General features: G+C 58.5%; 4 protein-coding genes across 4 annotated transcripts; 3 read left to right on the top strand and 1 right to left on the bottom strand.

Moving 5' to 3' along the window:
- The first annotated feature begins 42 nt into the window (after positions 1-42).
- QBC33DRAFT_522614 (Fructosamine kinase-domain-containing protein) lies at positions 43-1,906 on the top strand. Its single transcript, XM_060426550.1, has 5 exons — positions 43-256; positions 338-456; positions 518-1,094; positions 1,152-1,335; positions 1,398-1,906. The coding sequence occupies exons 1-5, from the start codon at positions 178-180 to the stop codon at positions 1,729-1,731; spliced, it is 1,293 nt and encodes a 430-aa protein (XP_060289047.1). The 5' UTR covers positions 43-177; the 3' UTR covers positions 1,732-1,906.
- A 467-nt stretch (positions 1,907-2,373) lies between these two features.
- QBC33DRAFT_31133 (uncharacterized protein) lies at positions 2,374-5,985 on the bottom strand. The gene is made up of 2 exons (XM_060423489.1): positions 5,115-5,985; positions 2,374-5,040 (listed from the first exon to the last, which is right to left on the bottom strand). Exons 1-2 carry the CDS (start codon positions 5,610-5,612, stop codon positions 2,590-2,592), a joined length of 2,949 nt encoding a protein of 982 aa, XP_060289046.1. The 5' UTR covers positions 5,613-5,985; the 3' UTR covers positions 2,374-2,589.
- Positions 5,986-9,414: 3,429 nt separating this feature from the next.
- QBC33DRAFT_31127 (putative plasma membrane fusion protein prm1 protein) lies at positions 9,415-11,960 on the top strand. The gene has a single exon (XM_060423488.1). The coding sequence runs from the start codon at positions 9,607-9,609 to the stop codon at positions 11,809-11,811; it is 2,205 nt and encodes a 734-aa protein (XP_060289045.1). The 5' UTR covers positions 9,415-9,606; the 3' UTR covers positions 11,812-11,960.
- A 727-nt stretch (positions 11,961-12,687) lies between these two features.
- Positions 12,688-15,231, top strand: QBC33DRAFT_443281 (tryptophan synthase; the record flags this gene model as incomplete). The annotated part of the gene is made up of 6 exons (XM_060424215.1): positions 12,688-12,735; positions 12,865-12,952; positions 13,015-13,085; positions 13,137-13,369; positions 13,438-14,350; positions 14,428-15,231. The coding sequence occupies 6 exons, from the start codon at positions 12,688-12,690 to the stop codon at positions 15,229-15,231; spliced, it is 2,157 nt and encodes a 718-aa protein (XP_060289044.1).
- Between the last annotated feature and the right edge of the window lie 32 nt (positions 15,232-15,263).

Below are 15,263 nucleotides of genomic sequence, written 5' to 3'. Positions count from 1 at the left end.
TCTTCCTGGTTTAGTTGGGGGGGGGGGGCGGGGGGCGAGGGTGGTCCGTCCAGGGCCTTATTCGGTCGTTATATATATTGGTGCCTTTCGCCGTTCCTCGTCGCGTTCAAGAGATGGCACGCTCCCGGAGATTCCATATCATTTATATTCCAGTTTGTTCAATCTTGTACTTTCCCTATGGCACCTGCCGAGGCTCCAATCCCAACGAAACCCAAGGGACCGATTGGGGATCGTCTGGATGATAGTGTCCTGGCCCGTAAGTTTATTGTATAAGAGCGCTTGGGCAGAGCTTCCCTCTCTTGAGTGCCATTGCCCAACCCTAGCTAACACATCCGAGATCTCCCTTCGGACTGTCAGGTTCTGTCGATAACCCCGTCCGGCCAGAGCCTGTGGGCCGAAACCGTCAGGATAAGAGTTCGACATTCCAATGGCAGGATTGAAGAGTTATTCAAGAAGGTATGATACGGTTCCTTCACCGAACTCCAGCCGGGAATCCCCAGCTGAGACGACCCGACAGGCCGCAACGGGTCAGATTGGGAGGAACATGATGAAGGGCAGCTACGAGGCAGAAAGCGCCCTGCACGATGCCATCCCCGGGTACGTCCCCAGGCCAGTCGCTTGGGGAACGTACAGCGCCGACCCGCAGACACATTTCTACATGTGCGAGTTCGTCGACATGCTGGATGACGTCCCCAGCGCCAGGCAATGGGGCTCGGCAGTCGCTGCTCTACACCTGGGCAGCATGGGGAACTCGCCGGACGGACGCTTCGGCTTCCAGACAACGACCCACCTTGCCAACGTCCCTGTCGACAACACGTGGTCTCGCTCCTGGGAGGAGTGCTGGACGCGGCAGATGAAGTCCCTTTTCGACGAGGACGAACGCCGCCATGGTCCGGATGAGGAATTCGCCAAGCTCAAGGCTGCTTTCCTCGCCGAGGTCATCCCTCGCTACCTTCGACCGCTAGAGACGAACGGGAGAAGCATACAGCCCTGCCTAATCCATTCCGACTTGTGGCCGGGGAACGTCAAGCCGAGGGTTGATTCAACTGACGTCTGCTTGTTCGACCCGTGCGCCTATTGGGGCCACAATGAAGGTTCGCTGCCTTCCTCCATGTCTGTACTAGACCAGTGATTGACTCGTCCTACTACAGCGGATCTCGGCATATGCCGAAATCCCCGATACCGACTCGGTCCGGCTTATATGAGGGAGTACTGGAAGCATGTCCCCATTTCGCAGCCGGAACAAGATTTCGACGGGCGGAATACCGTGTATGCGTTCAAGTTCCACCTCCTTTTGTCTATCCTGTATTACAAGGACCGGCGCTTCCGGAAGATGTGCGTAGTAGCTCGTCCTTTTTTTGGTGAAAACCACAGCTTTGTACTAACTACTATTATAGTGCTACAGACGAGATGCGGGAGCTGGTTAAGAAGGTGCAGTTGGAGAAGGAAGAGCTGGAGAAGGAAGAGCTAAAGAAGGAAAGGCTAAAGAAGGAGGAGCTAGAGAAGGAAGCGCCGGAGAAGGAAGAGCCGGAGAAGGAAGAGCTAGAAAAGAGAGAGTTGGAAAAGGGAGAGTTGGAAAAAGGAGAGTTGGAAAAAGGAGAGCTGGAAAAGGGAGAGCTGGAGAAGGAAAAGCTAGAGAAAGGAGAGCCGGAGGAAGGAGACATGGAGGAAGCAAGCTTTAAAGCTAGTCTCTGCCTTCCAATCTATCAGACAAGCAGCTCTAAACTGTAGACATAGGGCTGCAGGTACAGCTAACCTTGATATATCTACTAGTGTTTGTCGAAGTTATTTGGTGCTGATAGTGGTAGACTACAGCCTACCCGTATACGGATAGATTCATATGTCGTTGCCTGTCTCCTATTATTCCTTGTCTCCTTAGATTTCTCTGCGAAATCGAAGTTCGGTCTTTGGGTAGAGAAGTGTGGAGGCGGGAGGTGGGCGGGCATCCATTGTTGGAGTATGAGCGAGACCAAATACGTCCTTCGGCAAGCTTGTTGCGAGATTCTGGCGAGAACAGATATACTATTTTCCTACCAAAACTACCTAACCCAGAATAAACAGCAGTGCCTCTCCGCCCCGATCCAGGGGCAGGCAACTGCAACAGCTAAAGTACATACTCTCTCCCAACTTGATTGTCCCTCCATCTCCCCGTGTTGATGGCCGCATCGCCGATGCTGTTGACAATCCCTCCTAATCCCGCGGAGGCCAGTGTAAAGTAAAGCAAGGATAACAAGAACAAGAACAGAAAGCTATGATGACATATGTAAAAAGGTTATCCCGGATAATGTGCACCTAGTCTTGGGACCATGGCCTGTTTCCTGTGTGGTGTTTTTTCACTCTCTCTTATTTTCCGCCGTTTGCGCCGAAATCTGAGCCCAATACCTCCCCAATAAGACAACAGGATGAAAGAAATACACCGAAGTAAAATGAGCTCAGGCCCAACCGTAAGTCCAGCGGCAAGGGGCCGCAGCATTCGTCTGTAAGTTCGGAGGTGGGACGCGCCTCACGGTTGTTCGGGAATCCCCGGGTCTACACCAAAGTCGTCCTCGGCCGGTCGGGTCGACGGACCCTCCCACGGCGCGCCGTCCACTAGGTCGCGCGATTCCGCAGGCTGCTGACGCGCCCGAGGCCCAGCCACTTGCGCATGCCGCCCCCGACATCTGCCTTGCCCGCCGCCCCCGGCGACGCCTGGGGAGGTGGTCCGGCCCCCGGGATGACGCCCACGGGGGCACCCCCGCCGCCGGGCCCGTCGACCACTACGCCCTCGTCGAAGCTGCTGCTCCGCGTGGCCACCCTGTTCCGCATGATGGGCGGCGGCGTCGCGCTGGCCCTGTCGTCGTCGGCGAGGTCGGCGCGTCTGCCCCAGGAGGGCACCCCGACGATCGGCGGACCGGGGGCGGCCGGCTGGCTGCTCTTGAACGAGGTCTGAGTTGGCGGCGCGCTCGAGGGGGCCGCCGGGTCCGCCGTTCCGGTCGAGCGCCGGAAGAGGCTGTTTAGCCCGCGGCTGCGCGGCTGCTGGCTGGCCGTTGGCGGGTAGTGGCGCTGCTTCTGCTGGTTGTAGGGCGCGTCGGGTCCCGGCATGGGGTTTTGAGGCGGGGCCGTCGGGGCGCGGGGTTGGGCGAATCCCATCTGCGCGAGGCCCCGCGAGGATGGCCGGACGTCGACACTGTTGCTCCTTGACCGCGGTCTCCTCTCGGGGCTCTTCCGGAGCCTCCCGGTTGCCGGGCTGGGCTGGGCTGGAGAGCCGACAGCGGGGTTAGTTGCCGATGAAGACCCGGTACGCGCGTGCAGGCTGGATCGTCTGTTAGGGGGAGGCGGGGGGATCCCGGTGCCACCCAGTACGGGCGTTGCAAGCCCGGAGTCGAAAAGGGGCGTTGGTAATGAATTGCCCAGCGCATCGAGTGTCTGCGACCAGACACCCTGGGTCGGGACGCTGCTTCCACCAGCCCCGATGTAGCCTTGTCCGCCAAGCGAACCGAACATGGCATCGGTCGCCCAACCACTAGTGATGGTCGATGGGAAGGAGAAAAGGTCGGGCGACACGCGGCCATGTTGACGGCTGCCGGCCTGCGACGCAGAGCTGAGGGGGTTGGGGACCTTTACACGATTCGGTTTCATACTCTCACGCATCCAATAGTCGAAGCTCGAGGCCATTGAGTCGGCATCGTCGAGATCATCGCCCGAGTCATCTGTGTCCCAATCACTCCGGCGACGACCGCGTCCATGGGATACCGTAGTCTCGTCGGCAGATCGCGGCCGTGGTATGTGTTCCGACGGGCGGTGGTTGTCGTAATAACTGCGGCTGCCGGCTGCTTCCTTGCGGCTGTCAGGGGCCGCGGTGGATGCCTGCTGCGACGCGGTATTTCCTTCGTAGCCACCCAAGCCGCTCTTCTCATCGGTGGCAGACAGCTGGGATGCAGTAGTCTCGGAGAGCGCGAGATAGCTACGCTCATTCGACAGGTCCGGGTCCCTGGGCAGGGTGTCGCTCGAGTTCTTATAGCGTCGTAAAGTCGAGGTGGAAATTGTGTCAGGGGTTGGCGGCAGAGCGTTATGATGCGCCAATTCGCGGGCTAGAGGTGCGTTGGTTAGGACCCTCTCTAAAGCATCCCGCTTTTCCTGCTTCGTTCTCTGCTGGGTTGGCGGCTTGGGCCGGCCACTCGGGGATGAGTGGGCGTCACGCCTTCTGTCCTGGCTCGAGGACCGTGAAGCATCTTCCATGGCTGTGAGGGTCTTCTCCAGCTTCTCCAGGCGCTGCAGTGGCGAACCCCCTACGTCCAGGATGTCATTGATATTCTGGAACTTGGCCGACCCACTGCTAGCTCCTCGCAAGGCGGGCTGGCGTGGTGCCTTCGATGGAGTGGCGATCCTCGACTTGGAGCTTGACTGTCGGTGTGCCGATGCGCCGTCGTCGCGAGACACACGCAACGTTGCAGAACTGACGTCAGGCGTTGAAGAAGGACTGCTCTCCTTCTGACCGTAAATGCTGAGGAACGAGCTCTCACTGAGGACACTCAAGCTCGGGCTTCCAATCCCATCAAGCTCGCCACGTCCACCATCCAGACCGTCTTCAGACATCTTAGGGAGGCTCATAACACTCCCGCGGACGCCGAGATAGACGTTCCGGAGGTTCTCGGTGTTCTCGCTATGTTCAGACAAGAAACTCGGCATCCTAGCCAGGGCCCTGGGGTCATCCTTCAGCGGCTCTAACGGCATCATCCTAGGCGTCGACATATCGGGCCCCGGGGTCGACTGGTCGGCCCGCGAATTGAAGTATCCATCGGCGTCAAACTGTCGGACCATCTCCCGCTCTCGCAGCAATTGCTCGACTCTGGCTTCGAGGACCACGATCATGGCCACTGCCTCTTCCACTGCCTTGTCTCGCTTCTCCAACTCCTCGATCAACCTGTCATTCATCCTCTCAACCTCGCCCTTTTCCGACTCCAGCTTCTCTACCCGCTCATCCAATACTGTTTGCCGCTCGCGGCGGTGGAACAACTCGAGTTTGAGGTCGAAGTTTTGTTTGTGCAGCGTCGATAATGTCTGCGGAGGGAAGCAAATTTGTGTCAGTTCCGCGGGAGTTCATGTATGCGCTGGGGAGGGTTTTATAAACGCACCTGCTCCATCTCCTTGAGCCCCAGTCCCTTCTTCTTTGTGGATTCAGCGCCGCCGCTAGACCGCGGGCGGCGGCCATCCGAGGTTCCGCTACGAGCTGGAGAGCTCTGGGTGGCTCTGAGATCCAGCGACGCGCTCATGGGGTCATTGCTCATCCTGCTCGACGATCTTTCGCTCTCCACCCTTCTTTCTCTCTGTAGGCGCTCCTGTAAGAAGCTCGACACTGGCGGGAGGTTCTGTCTGAGGTCGTCGGAACCTTCGCGCGATAACTGAGACCTGGGGGGTTCGAGCGAGCCCCGGCTCAAGGCACGGTGGCGAAGCCGGTGTGCTGGATTGGCGGTGCTGAGTTGGGGAGACGGAGGGAGGTGAGACCGCGAGCTGTTGGTACTGAGGGGTGTCATGCGCGTTTGTGTCGAGCTGTTGCTGGATCTGGAGCCGGTGCGAGGGAGAGCAGGCCGAGAGCGCTCCCCCATCTGACCTTGGGCAGCTATACCTTCCATGGTGGGTGGCAAGCACAGTCCAGGGGTATATTCGTTTTTGTCTCCACCATGTAAGGTGGGAAGTGGGAATGCCGTGTGAGACTTGGCCTGGTCGGTCAAGTTGTGGGCGAATGGCGAGCTGAATGACGAAGGGACAAAAGGCGAAGTGCGCTGGGCAGACAGGATGATGCTTGTAAGTTGTAGCGTAATCCTTTGTCAGGTGGATTGCTGTTGGGGTGGGGGGTATCAAGGGGTATCGATAGAACGGAAGCACGGCTGGCCTGGTTCGATGCCCGTGTCAGGGGCGATGGTCCTTAACAGAGCGAATATTGGTGGTGTGGCTTGGTCCTGCAACCCGGTTTTCTGTTTCCTGCCGGGGGGATCGCTGATCTACGCACGACACATGGAAAGGAGGCGTTCGCCGCGAAAGCAGCTAGACAACCAGCGGTACCAGGGCTGGGGACTTCAAATGCAGGCTCCCAGAAAGTGTAACGCGGTGGGGAGCAGTTATGTTTTATTGCAAGTCCGTAGGGCGGCCTGTCCGTGTTGATCGCGATGCAGCCACTTGGGGAAGAGCACGAGGGGCGAGGGGCGAGGGGCAGTATTCGCGGAGAATAGGAGAGATCTGGTAGCGGAAACAGTGTTTGAACAGCTGAGAAGGTCGGGGGTTTGTTTGTTGGTACAAGACGTCGCTGATGGTCAGGTCGGGTGTCTGTCTTGTTGACTGTGTTTCGGATAGTCGACAAGACGGGAAGTCAGGAATGGAAGCTAGGCAGGCATAGTGTGAAAGTGTGAAAGCAAAAAAAGCAATGCGCGCACAAAGGAGGGCAAATGAGGTGCACGGAAGACAATTATATCATTCTCAGCACAAAACCAGCAGCAATTGAGACCCAGGCCTAGAAGCAAAGAACAAGGCAGAATACAAGAGAGCACCCTCGGTTGGAGGCACCTCGAATTTGGGTGATGGAAAAGGAGGGTTGGATTCGGGTTTGTGACAATCACTGGTCTTTTGGCAGAGGTTTCATTGCAGACGTCACTCCTGTTAGCGGCGGGCTGTTGCTGGGGTGAAGCCCCCATCGGCGAATTTAGTCCCAATTCCCAACCAACATCCTCAGGCCATTGGGGATTGAAGACTGAGACCACCTGACGAACCTGCAGTCCTGCATGTCTCGCAGGGTTTCTCATCAGATGCCGCGACCCCATCGATTCTGAGCCTCCGCCAGGCATGGTTTTTTACTTTGCAGCAACATTTGGAGCCCAATCCACCCACAGCATGTCAGGCATCATCCTGTGGTGGTGAGGCACCCAACTGCACTAACTAATGGTACCTGCCCAATTGATTGCTACCTTGCTGCACCCTGTTCCTGGCTGGTGCCCCTGACATTCACCCAGTCACACCAATCAAGACCCCTGAACCCTCGACCCGGCATCATGGATGCAGGCCAGCCCAGCCAGCTTAGTGGCCCGTTTTGGCTAGAAATGGGTCCCAGCACCGGCAGCTGGAAATTTTCAACCACACACAGCCTTGACCGACCGATAAATAGGGGCAGCTCGGACCCCTTCTCAGATATAATGAAAACCGTCTATTTTCCCGTTGACCGTTGCAGCACGCATTCCACTGGAGATTGCTGACGGGTGACACGAACTCATTTAACGTCGTTACTGACTGTGTGGTCACAACGCTCCCACATCTTGCCATGCAGAGTCAGGGCTGGCCAGCTGGCTTGGGGGTTTGCACTAGCCCGGGCACTTTTAGCTCACAGATCCACCGTAGTGCCGCCACGCGGACACCGGCATCAAGCCGGGGGAGCTGGAGGGGGTGCGGGCTGCCGGTAAGGCCCGTCTCGTTCGCTCGGTCCACCATCCTCCCAGCCACCCTAATTAGCTCGACGCCCTGGTCGCGCTGCACTCCCGAAATGCGAACTGGTTCCCCCGTGACCGACCAGCTCACCAGCCCGATGGAATCGGCATGCAAGTCGCCGACAGTGGTCGCATGTCCAACGGTCAAGTGGCGCAAAGCAGTCCTCAGCAGTGGATCCGCACCGCTGGGCTCGTTTGGTCGTCACCAGCTCCGAACCAAAACTCACCCGCTCTCCTCCTCCATTATATCTGGAATATCCTTGCTACGCCCTCAATCCGCGCCGTCCTTGGTCAGATCTGGTTGACCAGAAAATGTCAGACATTGGCCCGGCCTTTTGCATCTGGTTGATCGCCTTGGCCACCCACGCACTGCAGATCTGCTAAACTTGGTTGAACCTTCGCCTTCGCTTTTACTTTTTTGTGTATTTGTTTTTCAGCATTGGTCCTAAATCTGAGTTCCCTGTCACCGACAATGGTCACAAAAATCATGGGTTTCCTGGTAATAGATAGGTGCAGGAAAGGGTACAACCAATCCGAGACTGTTGGATACTAGGTGAGCTTATAAAACGGATCTCATATTTGCTATCGTAGCCCTCCTCTCGTGAGGCAATGAGGTCCGCCTAGTGGCAAAATTGATTCCTGGTAATGTTTCGGGAGGCGCTGGGCCAAACCAACCGGCTGGCAGAAAACACTCGTCGCGGCAAGCCCCTGCCAATCAATCCAGCCGTGGGGCCTCTCCCGAGACCAAAGCGGCTCCACAGGGAATCGTCTGGGGAGTGAGGGCCAATGGTTTTATTGCTTGCATGGAAACATCACCAACGGGTTACAATTCATTGGGGGAATTGTCAGGCTGGTCTTTCCATCGACATCACAAGGAACTCCCCTGTACTCGCAACTTTGTATCTCCGTATTATGTGGTCCCGTCTTTGTGGGATGGATCTGAGTTTGGTCTGATATCCTGCCTTGCCTAACAGTTTTGGGAGCGTTGATTGGCCAGTAATGTTTTGGTGGGCTAGACCCCTGCCCCCAACGCCCCCAAAACTCAACCCTTGATCTCTCTCCCATTGTTCCTCCATCGCCTCACAGATTGGAATTGGGGCCCTCTTGTCTGCGCCGATGATGTCAGGACCAGTGAGAGAGGAGCCTCAGGAAGCATCCAGGAGGCTCAGCCATCCTCCACTTGCCACCTGCCGCGCTCTGGACTCACCGTCGACCTTTCGGAAAGCATGGGCCTCCTCATTCTACTTGAATGCGTCCAGTCGTCTCAAACCGATGACGACTCTTGAGAAAACCCGATGCTCAGAGTGGGACTTCTATTTTGTAAAACCCCGGATGATTTGATCAAAGCTGGGGTAAATCACCCTAGGGCCTGGTCTCACTCACCTTGTCCAAAGGGAATATCTGGCGGTGTCTATTTTGGGACTCTATTCAAACGCCTATTGTGCAAGTGCGAACAATAGAAGCAATCCATTCGATATGTCCCCTTGCCACCTAGGGGGCCACAGCCCCGTTAGAGACTTCCGAGTAGCTCTCCGAATCAAAAACGAGGGTGTTTGGGCAGTCGCCTGACGATATCCCAGACAAAGGCAATGACTGGCTGAGAGCCGTCGAGCGCTTAGCAGTAAAACCACCTTCGCGCTTAAAAGGGGCTTCACAAAGAAGGACCCCCTCGCATCTCGACTTGAGTTGGCGAACCGGGACAAAGGAAGGCGGTTTCTAATTTGGGCTCCCATTGTTTGCTCGACGTCCCAATTTGCTGGAAGCCAGGTCATGAGCCCGTCCGTTACTAGGTGTGCCTGTGGTCAACGGATTCCCTTTATTGTCTCCAGTCACCCACCACGCTCACAACCCGCCCACCTTATTGTTGTTACCTATTGTTCGCCCTCCCGTCTATTTGCTCTTCGTTCACTATTCACCACATTTACAGTCATGGACATATAGAGTGTGTCGGCTTTTTTTGCTTCTTCTTTTCCTGACGAATCTCATTTGTGAATTCCTACGGTTCTTCTCTCTCCTTCGCCGTCTCCCATAATATCTCGATTTATTAATTCCTCGAGTAATCTCCAAAACACACTCCAAGCCTCTTCAGCTTTTAGACCGCTTGGACGCCTTCTTCAGCTGGACTGAGAACTCGCTCCTTAAACATCATGAAATAATGGCCTCCAAGGACAGGTCTGGGGCCGCTTGGCCTGACGTTCCCCCTTCCCTCAACCATGAATCTGTCGAGATGGCCAGCCTAGGCAAGGAGCAACTCCTGCCCCACGCCGATACGGCCCCAGGCGTCACGCCGTATCTGGGCCTCCGCGCAAGGCTATCGCAGATCTGGCTCAACAGGTGGACGATATTACTACTCCTCGTTCTGGTCCGGGTACTTCTGCGGATCGGCAGTCTCAACGACAATATCGGCGATGCCAAGGTCAAGGCTCTGTCGTCGTGTACCAAGGTGGAGGATATTGGCAGCGCCATGGCCTCGATGCCGCACTACCTTTCCGTTGGAGTCAACTCTCTCGCGGCCGACGGCATCAACAAGGCCATCAGCGCAATGGTCGAGGTCCTGATGATGATCCTCACGGGCGTTGAGGCCCTCATCCTCTTCGTCATCAACATGTATGTCGGGACGTACGCCTGCCTCATCGCCGCCTTTATCCACGGCGGTTTGGATGTTGGTGTCAGCGCCGTCGAGGGCGCCACCGACTTCATGAACAATGCCATCGACAAGATCACACAGTCCATCTCGGACGACGTTGGCAAGATCCAGAACGCCATCAACAGTGCGTTCAGCACCATCTCCAGCAGCGCCAGCATTTTCGGTGCCAATATCGATCCGCCAAAGATCGACATCACCGGGCACCTGGACGACCTCAAGAACATCCAAGTCGACGATACCAAGTTTGTCCAGGACCTGATACAGCTCAACAAGACCATCCCGACCTTTGACCAAGTCAAGAATTTCACCGAGCACGCCATCTCCATCCCCTTCGACCTGGTCAAGACCCAGCTCAACAACAGTCGTTCGGGCTGGGCCTTTGACAAGTCGATTTTCCCGGTCGCCGAGAAGCAGGCACTCAGCTTCTGCTCCGATAACTCGTTTATCAGGGATTTCTTCCAGTCCATGTTCGAGCTCATCGCCAAGGCAAAGATCACCTTCATCGTCGTCCTCTCGATCCTGGCCGTCGCCGCCTGCATCCCCATGGCGTACCTCGAGATCCGCCGGTGGCGGCGGCAGCAGCGGGACGCCTACGTCTTCACCAAATACGGCTACGACCCCATGGACGTCATCTACATCGTCTCGCGGCCCTTCACCGCCATCTGCGGCATCAAGGCGTCGTCCAGGTTCTCCGGCCGGCGCCAGGTGCTGGTGCGGTGGGCCATCGCGTACGCCACGTCGTTCCCGGCCCTCTTCGTGCTCTCCCTGGCGATCGCGGGCTTCTTCTCGTGCCTGTGCCAGTACATCCTGCTGCGGGCGATCCAGAAGGAGGCGCCGGCGCTGGCGAGCCAGGTCGGCAACTTCGCCGAGGACGTGGTGACGACGCTGCAGGGGGTGTCGGTGCGGTGGGCCAACGACGCCAACGGGGTGGTAGGCCACTTCAACGACGAGATCAACAACGACGTGCTAGGCTACGTGGTCAACGCGACGGCGGCTGTCAACGACACGCTCAACACGTTCGAGACGGAGATGAACGACGCGCTGGACACCGTCTTCAAGGGCACGGTGCTGTACAATGTCGTCAAGGGCGTCATCCACTGCCTCATCGGCATCAAGATCGACTCGGTGCAGAAGGGGCTGACGTGGGTGCACGACCACGCCCGCATCGACCTCCCGCTCTTCCCCAACGACACCTTCTCCCAGGGCGCCTCCAACAGCATCCAGGGCGACAGCGAGCTCACCAGCTTCCTCGCCACGCCCGCCTCCGTGACGACAGACGAGATCACCGGCGCGGTCGAGCACGTCACCGACATGCTCCACTCGGGCATCGTCCAGGAGGCCATCATCTCGACGGCCCTGCTGCTCATCTGGATCATCATCATCCTCATCGGCCTCTGCCGCGCCCTCGCAGGCATGGCAGCCCCCAACAGGACCCGCGCCGAGGGCGGCCAGCGCTACGCCATGACCACCGCCGACCCCACCACTGCTACTACAGGCACGGCGGCGGTGGCGGGGGGCCCTGTCCGGACACGATTCCCGCAGTTCGGAGGTGGCGGTGCCGCCAGCGCGACTGCGGACGACTTCGAGGCCCGGGCGGCGCGCGACGAGAAGCTGGCGGCCGGTGGGGTCCGCGGCGGGAAGGCGGGCGGGCTGAGGAGTCCCGGGTACTGGCGGGGTAGCAGCTACGGGCACGTTGAGGACGCCGGGAGGTAGGAACGGGCTCGGCTTGGTTAGTTGTGCCTCTACTTGGAAAAGGGGGAAGAGGGGGGCATTGAGAGCGGTTTGGAAGGTTTATTGCATTCCCGGAACAGGCAGGGTTTAGACGGTTCCGGTGCTGGCGTTCTGCTGGCCGGCTTTTCACGGTTGCATTCATTATTACTTGGTTTCATTTGTGCCCTAATGGGGCGTATTTCCTATCATCATCTAGAGCGGAAGTGCAAGCAGGGGCGGTGGAGATACCACAAGTTTTGCTCATTTACTATTTTCTCTACGCATCGCCTCTCCTCGAGGAATGGAAGGTGTTGGTAGCGATTGGTTCTATCTTGGTTACAGCCCGGAAGGTCGACGGCGAGATATCGTCTGGCGACTACCTAGGTTAGGTGGATATAGATCAACTCGTTGGAAGGAGAAGATGCTGGCCCGTCGTGAAATGCGTCGTGCCCCTAGGAATACGTGAGACTTAACATCCAATTCATCCTCTGGCCCACTCAGGCCATCCACAGCATGGAGTGGCAATCATCACACAGTGCCAGCCGCCCATTGTGCTCCAATTTTTGAAGAACTTCTCCGCAGTCGGTGAAGGTGGCAATGATGGAGAATCTCAATGTGGAGCAAAATATTTTCGAGAACATGCCCTGTTACTATGTGTCCGCCCCACTTTTTGGGGGCGGGCGGGCACGAGTTCCTAGCGAGTGCGAGGGAGTGCGAGTGACTCAGAAGACGGAGTATTAAGCAAACAAGCCTCTTCCGTTCTTCCAACCTGCTTCCGCAACACCCGTTGTTGTCCTCCAAACTTGTCGAAAACACCATCCCATTGCTTCCAGTGTTTATCGGTATTGCCATTGACTCAATTGACAACATTCCTTCAAGATGGAAGGCATTAAACAGACTTTCCAGCGCTGCAAAGAGCAGGGCAGAGTAAGTTGAAATCTGCCCCTCCTTTGCTGCCGCGGGGTTGCTCGTTGCGTTGACCGCTGGCCGAACACGGGGCCAGCTCTGCGACGACGATTGAAGAGAAAGAGATGCTAACACTGCCTCTCTCTATAGGCTGCGCTTGTTACCTATGTTACTGCTGGCTTCCCGACGGCGGAGGAGACTCCCAGTATCCTCATCGCCATGGAGAAGGGCGGAGCCGGTATGCGTTTTATCCTCCCGGCACCACGCCAACAAACAGAACGCTGACTCACCTCTGGGTAGACATCATCGAGCTCGGGGTGCCCTTCACCGATCCAATTGCAGATGGACCGACGATCCAGACCGCGAACACCGTAAGACGATCCTCCAGTTGCCCCCACTGACGGCCGCTGACCAAAACCTAGGTTGCCCTGAATAACGGGGTCACCATGGAGTCGACGCTGGGGATGGTCCGCGAGGCCCGCAAGATGGGTCTCAAGGCCCCCGTCCTGCTCATGGGATACTACAACCCCCTGCGAGCGTACGGCGAGGACCGCCTTTTGGTCGACTGCAAGACGGCCGGCGTCAATGGCTTCATCGTCGTCGACCTGCCGCCCGAGGAGGCCGTCTCCTTCAGGAAGCTCTGCACCAAGGGAGGGTATGACTCAGCGTCTCCTTTGTCCAACCGGGTCTCCATGGACGTCAGCTAACAAACCGGTTCCACAGCCTCTCCTACGTCCCCCTCATTGCCCCGGCCACCTCGGACACGCGCATGCGCATCCTCTGCCAGCTGGCCGACTCCTTCATCTATGTGGTGTCTCGGCAGGGTGTGACGGGCGCCCTCGGCACCCTCAACGCGAACCTGCCGGCCCTACTGGCCCGCGTCAAGCAGTACAGCGGCAACAAGCCCGCCGCCGTCGGCTTCGGCGTCAGCACCCGCGACCACTTCGTGTCGGTCGCGCAGATCGCTGACGGCGTCGTCGTCGGCAGCATGATCGTCACGACGCTGCAGAAGGCCGCCCCTGGCGAGGGTCCCAGCGCCGTGCGCGACTTCTGCACGTACCTCGGCGGCAGGGCCCCCGGCTCCGACGAGGAGACCACCCGGGAGGTCGGCATCGTCGAGGCGCTGAGCGCGGCGCGGGAGCCCGAGGGCGCCGTCCACGTCGATGGCGTCATCACGGACGCGGACGCGGAGGCGGAAGACACGGCGCTGGTGGCGCAGCTGGCCGCGCTGCACGGCAAGATCCCGGAGAGGTTCGGCGAGTTCGGCGGGCAGTACGTCCCGGAGTCGCTGATGGACTGCCTGTCCGAGCTGGAGGAGGGATTCAACCAGATCAAGGACGACCCGGCCTTCTGGGAGGAGTACCGCTCCTACTACCCCTGGATGGGTCGCCCGGGCCACCTGCACCTGGCAGAGCGTCTGACCGAGTATGCCGGGGGCGCCAACATCTGGCTCAAGAGGGAGGATCTCAACCACACGGGATCCCACAAGATCAACAACGCGCTGGGCCAGCTGCTTCTCGCCCGGAGGTTGGGCAAGACGAAGATCATCGCCGAGACCGGTGCTGGCCAGCACGGTGTGGCGACTGCGACCGTCTGCGCCAAATTCGGCATGGAGTGCACCGTCTACATGGGTGCTGTAAGTGCCTTCGCTCTCTCTCTCTCTCTCTGTGCCTTGCCAGTGCCTATCATCACACCTGCTAACGCCCGCTTTAGGAGGATGTCCGCCGCCAGGCTCTCAACGTGTTCCGGATGAAGCTCCTGGGCGCCAAGGTCATCGCCGTCGAGGCCGGCAGCCGGACGCTCCGCGACGCTGTCAACGAGGCGCTCCGCTCTTGGGTCGTCAACCTTGAAGACACGCACTACATCATCGGGTCGGCGATCGGGCCGCACCCGTTCCCGACTATTGTGCGCACCTTCCAGTCGGTCATCGGCACCGAGACCAAGGCGCAGATGCTCGAGAAGCGCGGCAAGCTGCCGGACGCGGTGGTGGCCTGCGTGGGCGGCGGGTCCAACGCGGTGGGCATGTTCTACCCGTTCAGCAACGACCCGAGCGTCAAGCTGCTGGGAGTCGAGGCCGGGGGCGACGGGGTCGACACGGCGCGGCACAGCGCCACGCTCGCGGCCGGAACCAAGGGCGTCCTGCACGGCGTGCGGACGTACGTGCTGCAGGACCGGCACGGGCAGATCCAGGACACGCACTCGGTCTCGGCCGGGCTGGACTACCCGGGCGTCGGGCCGGAGCTGTCCAACTGGAAGGACAACGAGCGAGCCAAGTTCGTCGCCGCCACTGACGCGGAGGCCTTTGCCGGGTTCCGCCTCATGAGCCAGCTGGAGGGCATCATCCCCGCGCTGGAGAGCGCCCACGGCATCTATGGCGCGCTCGAGCTGGCCAAGACCATGAAGAAGGGCGAGGACGTGGTCATCTGCCTGAGCGGCCGCGGCGACAAGGATGTCCAGAGCGTCGCTGACGAGCTGCCCAACCTGGGACCCAAGATCAACTGGGATTTGAGGTTCTAGAGGAAGGCCTGGAGGGAACCGAGTTTCGTGTT

The sequence above is a fragment of the Phialemonium atrogriseum genome, assembly GCF_030411735.1.
Source record: "Phialemonium atrogriseum strain 8032-3 unplaced genomic scaffold QBC33scaffold_1, whole genome shotgun sequence".
NCBI lineage: Eukaryota > Fungi > Ascomycota > Sordariomycetes > Cephalothecales > Cephalothecaceae > Phialemonium > Phialemonium atrogriseum.
This window is presented reverse-complemented; position numbering and strand designations above follow the sequence as displayed.

What these genes read in the sequence shown, in the direction of transcription:
- QBC33DRAFT_522614 (XM_060426550.1), top strand. Translation starts at nt 178, where the DNA reads ATGGCACCTGCCGAGGCTCCAATCCCAACGAAACCCAAGGGACCGATT. An exon ending in TTGAAGAGTTATTCAAGAAG is followed by an intron (nt 457 to 517) that starts GTATGATACGGT and finishes ACGACCCGACAG; the next exon opens with GCCGCAACGGGTCAGATTGG. An exon ending in GACCGGCGCTTCCGGAAGAT is followed by an intron (nt 1,336 to 1,397) that starts GTGCGTAGTAGC and finishes CTACTATTATAG; the next exon opens with TGCTACAGACGAGATGCGGG.
- QBC33DRAFT_31133 (XM_060423489.1), bottom strand. Translation starts at nt 5,612, where the DNA reads ATGGAAGGTATAGCTGCCCAAGGTCAGATGGGGGAGCGCTCTCGGCCT. An exon ending in GGCTCAAGGAGATGGAGCAG is followed by an intron (nt 5,041 to 5,114) that starts GTGCGTTTATAA and finishes TTCCCTCCGCAG; the next exon opens with ACATTATCGACGCTGCACAA.
- QBC33DRAFT_31127 (XM_060423488.1), top strand. Translation starts at nt 9,607, where the DNA reads ATGGCCTCCAAGGACAGGTCTGGGGCCGCTTGGCCTGACGTTCCCCCT.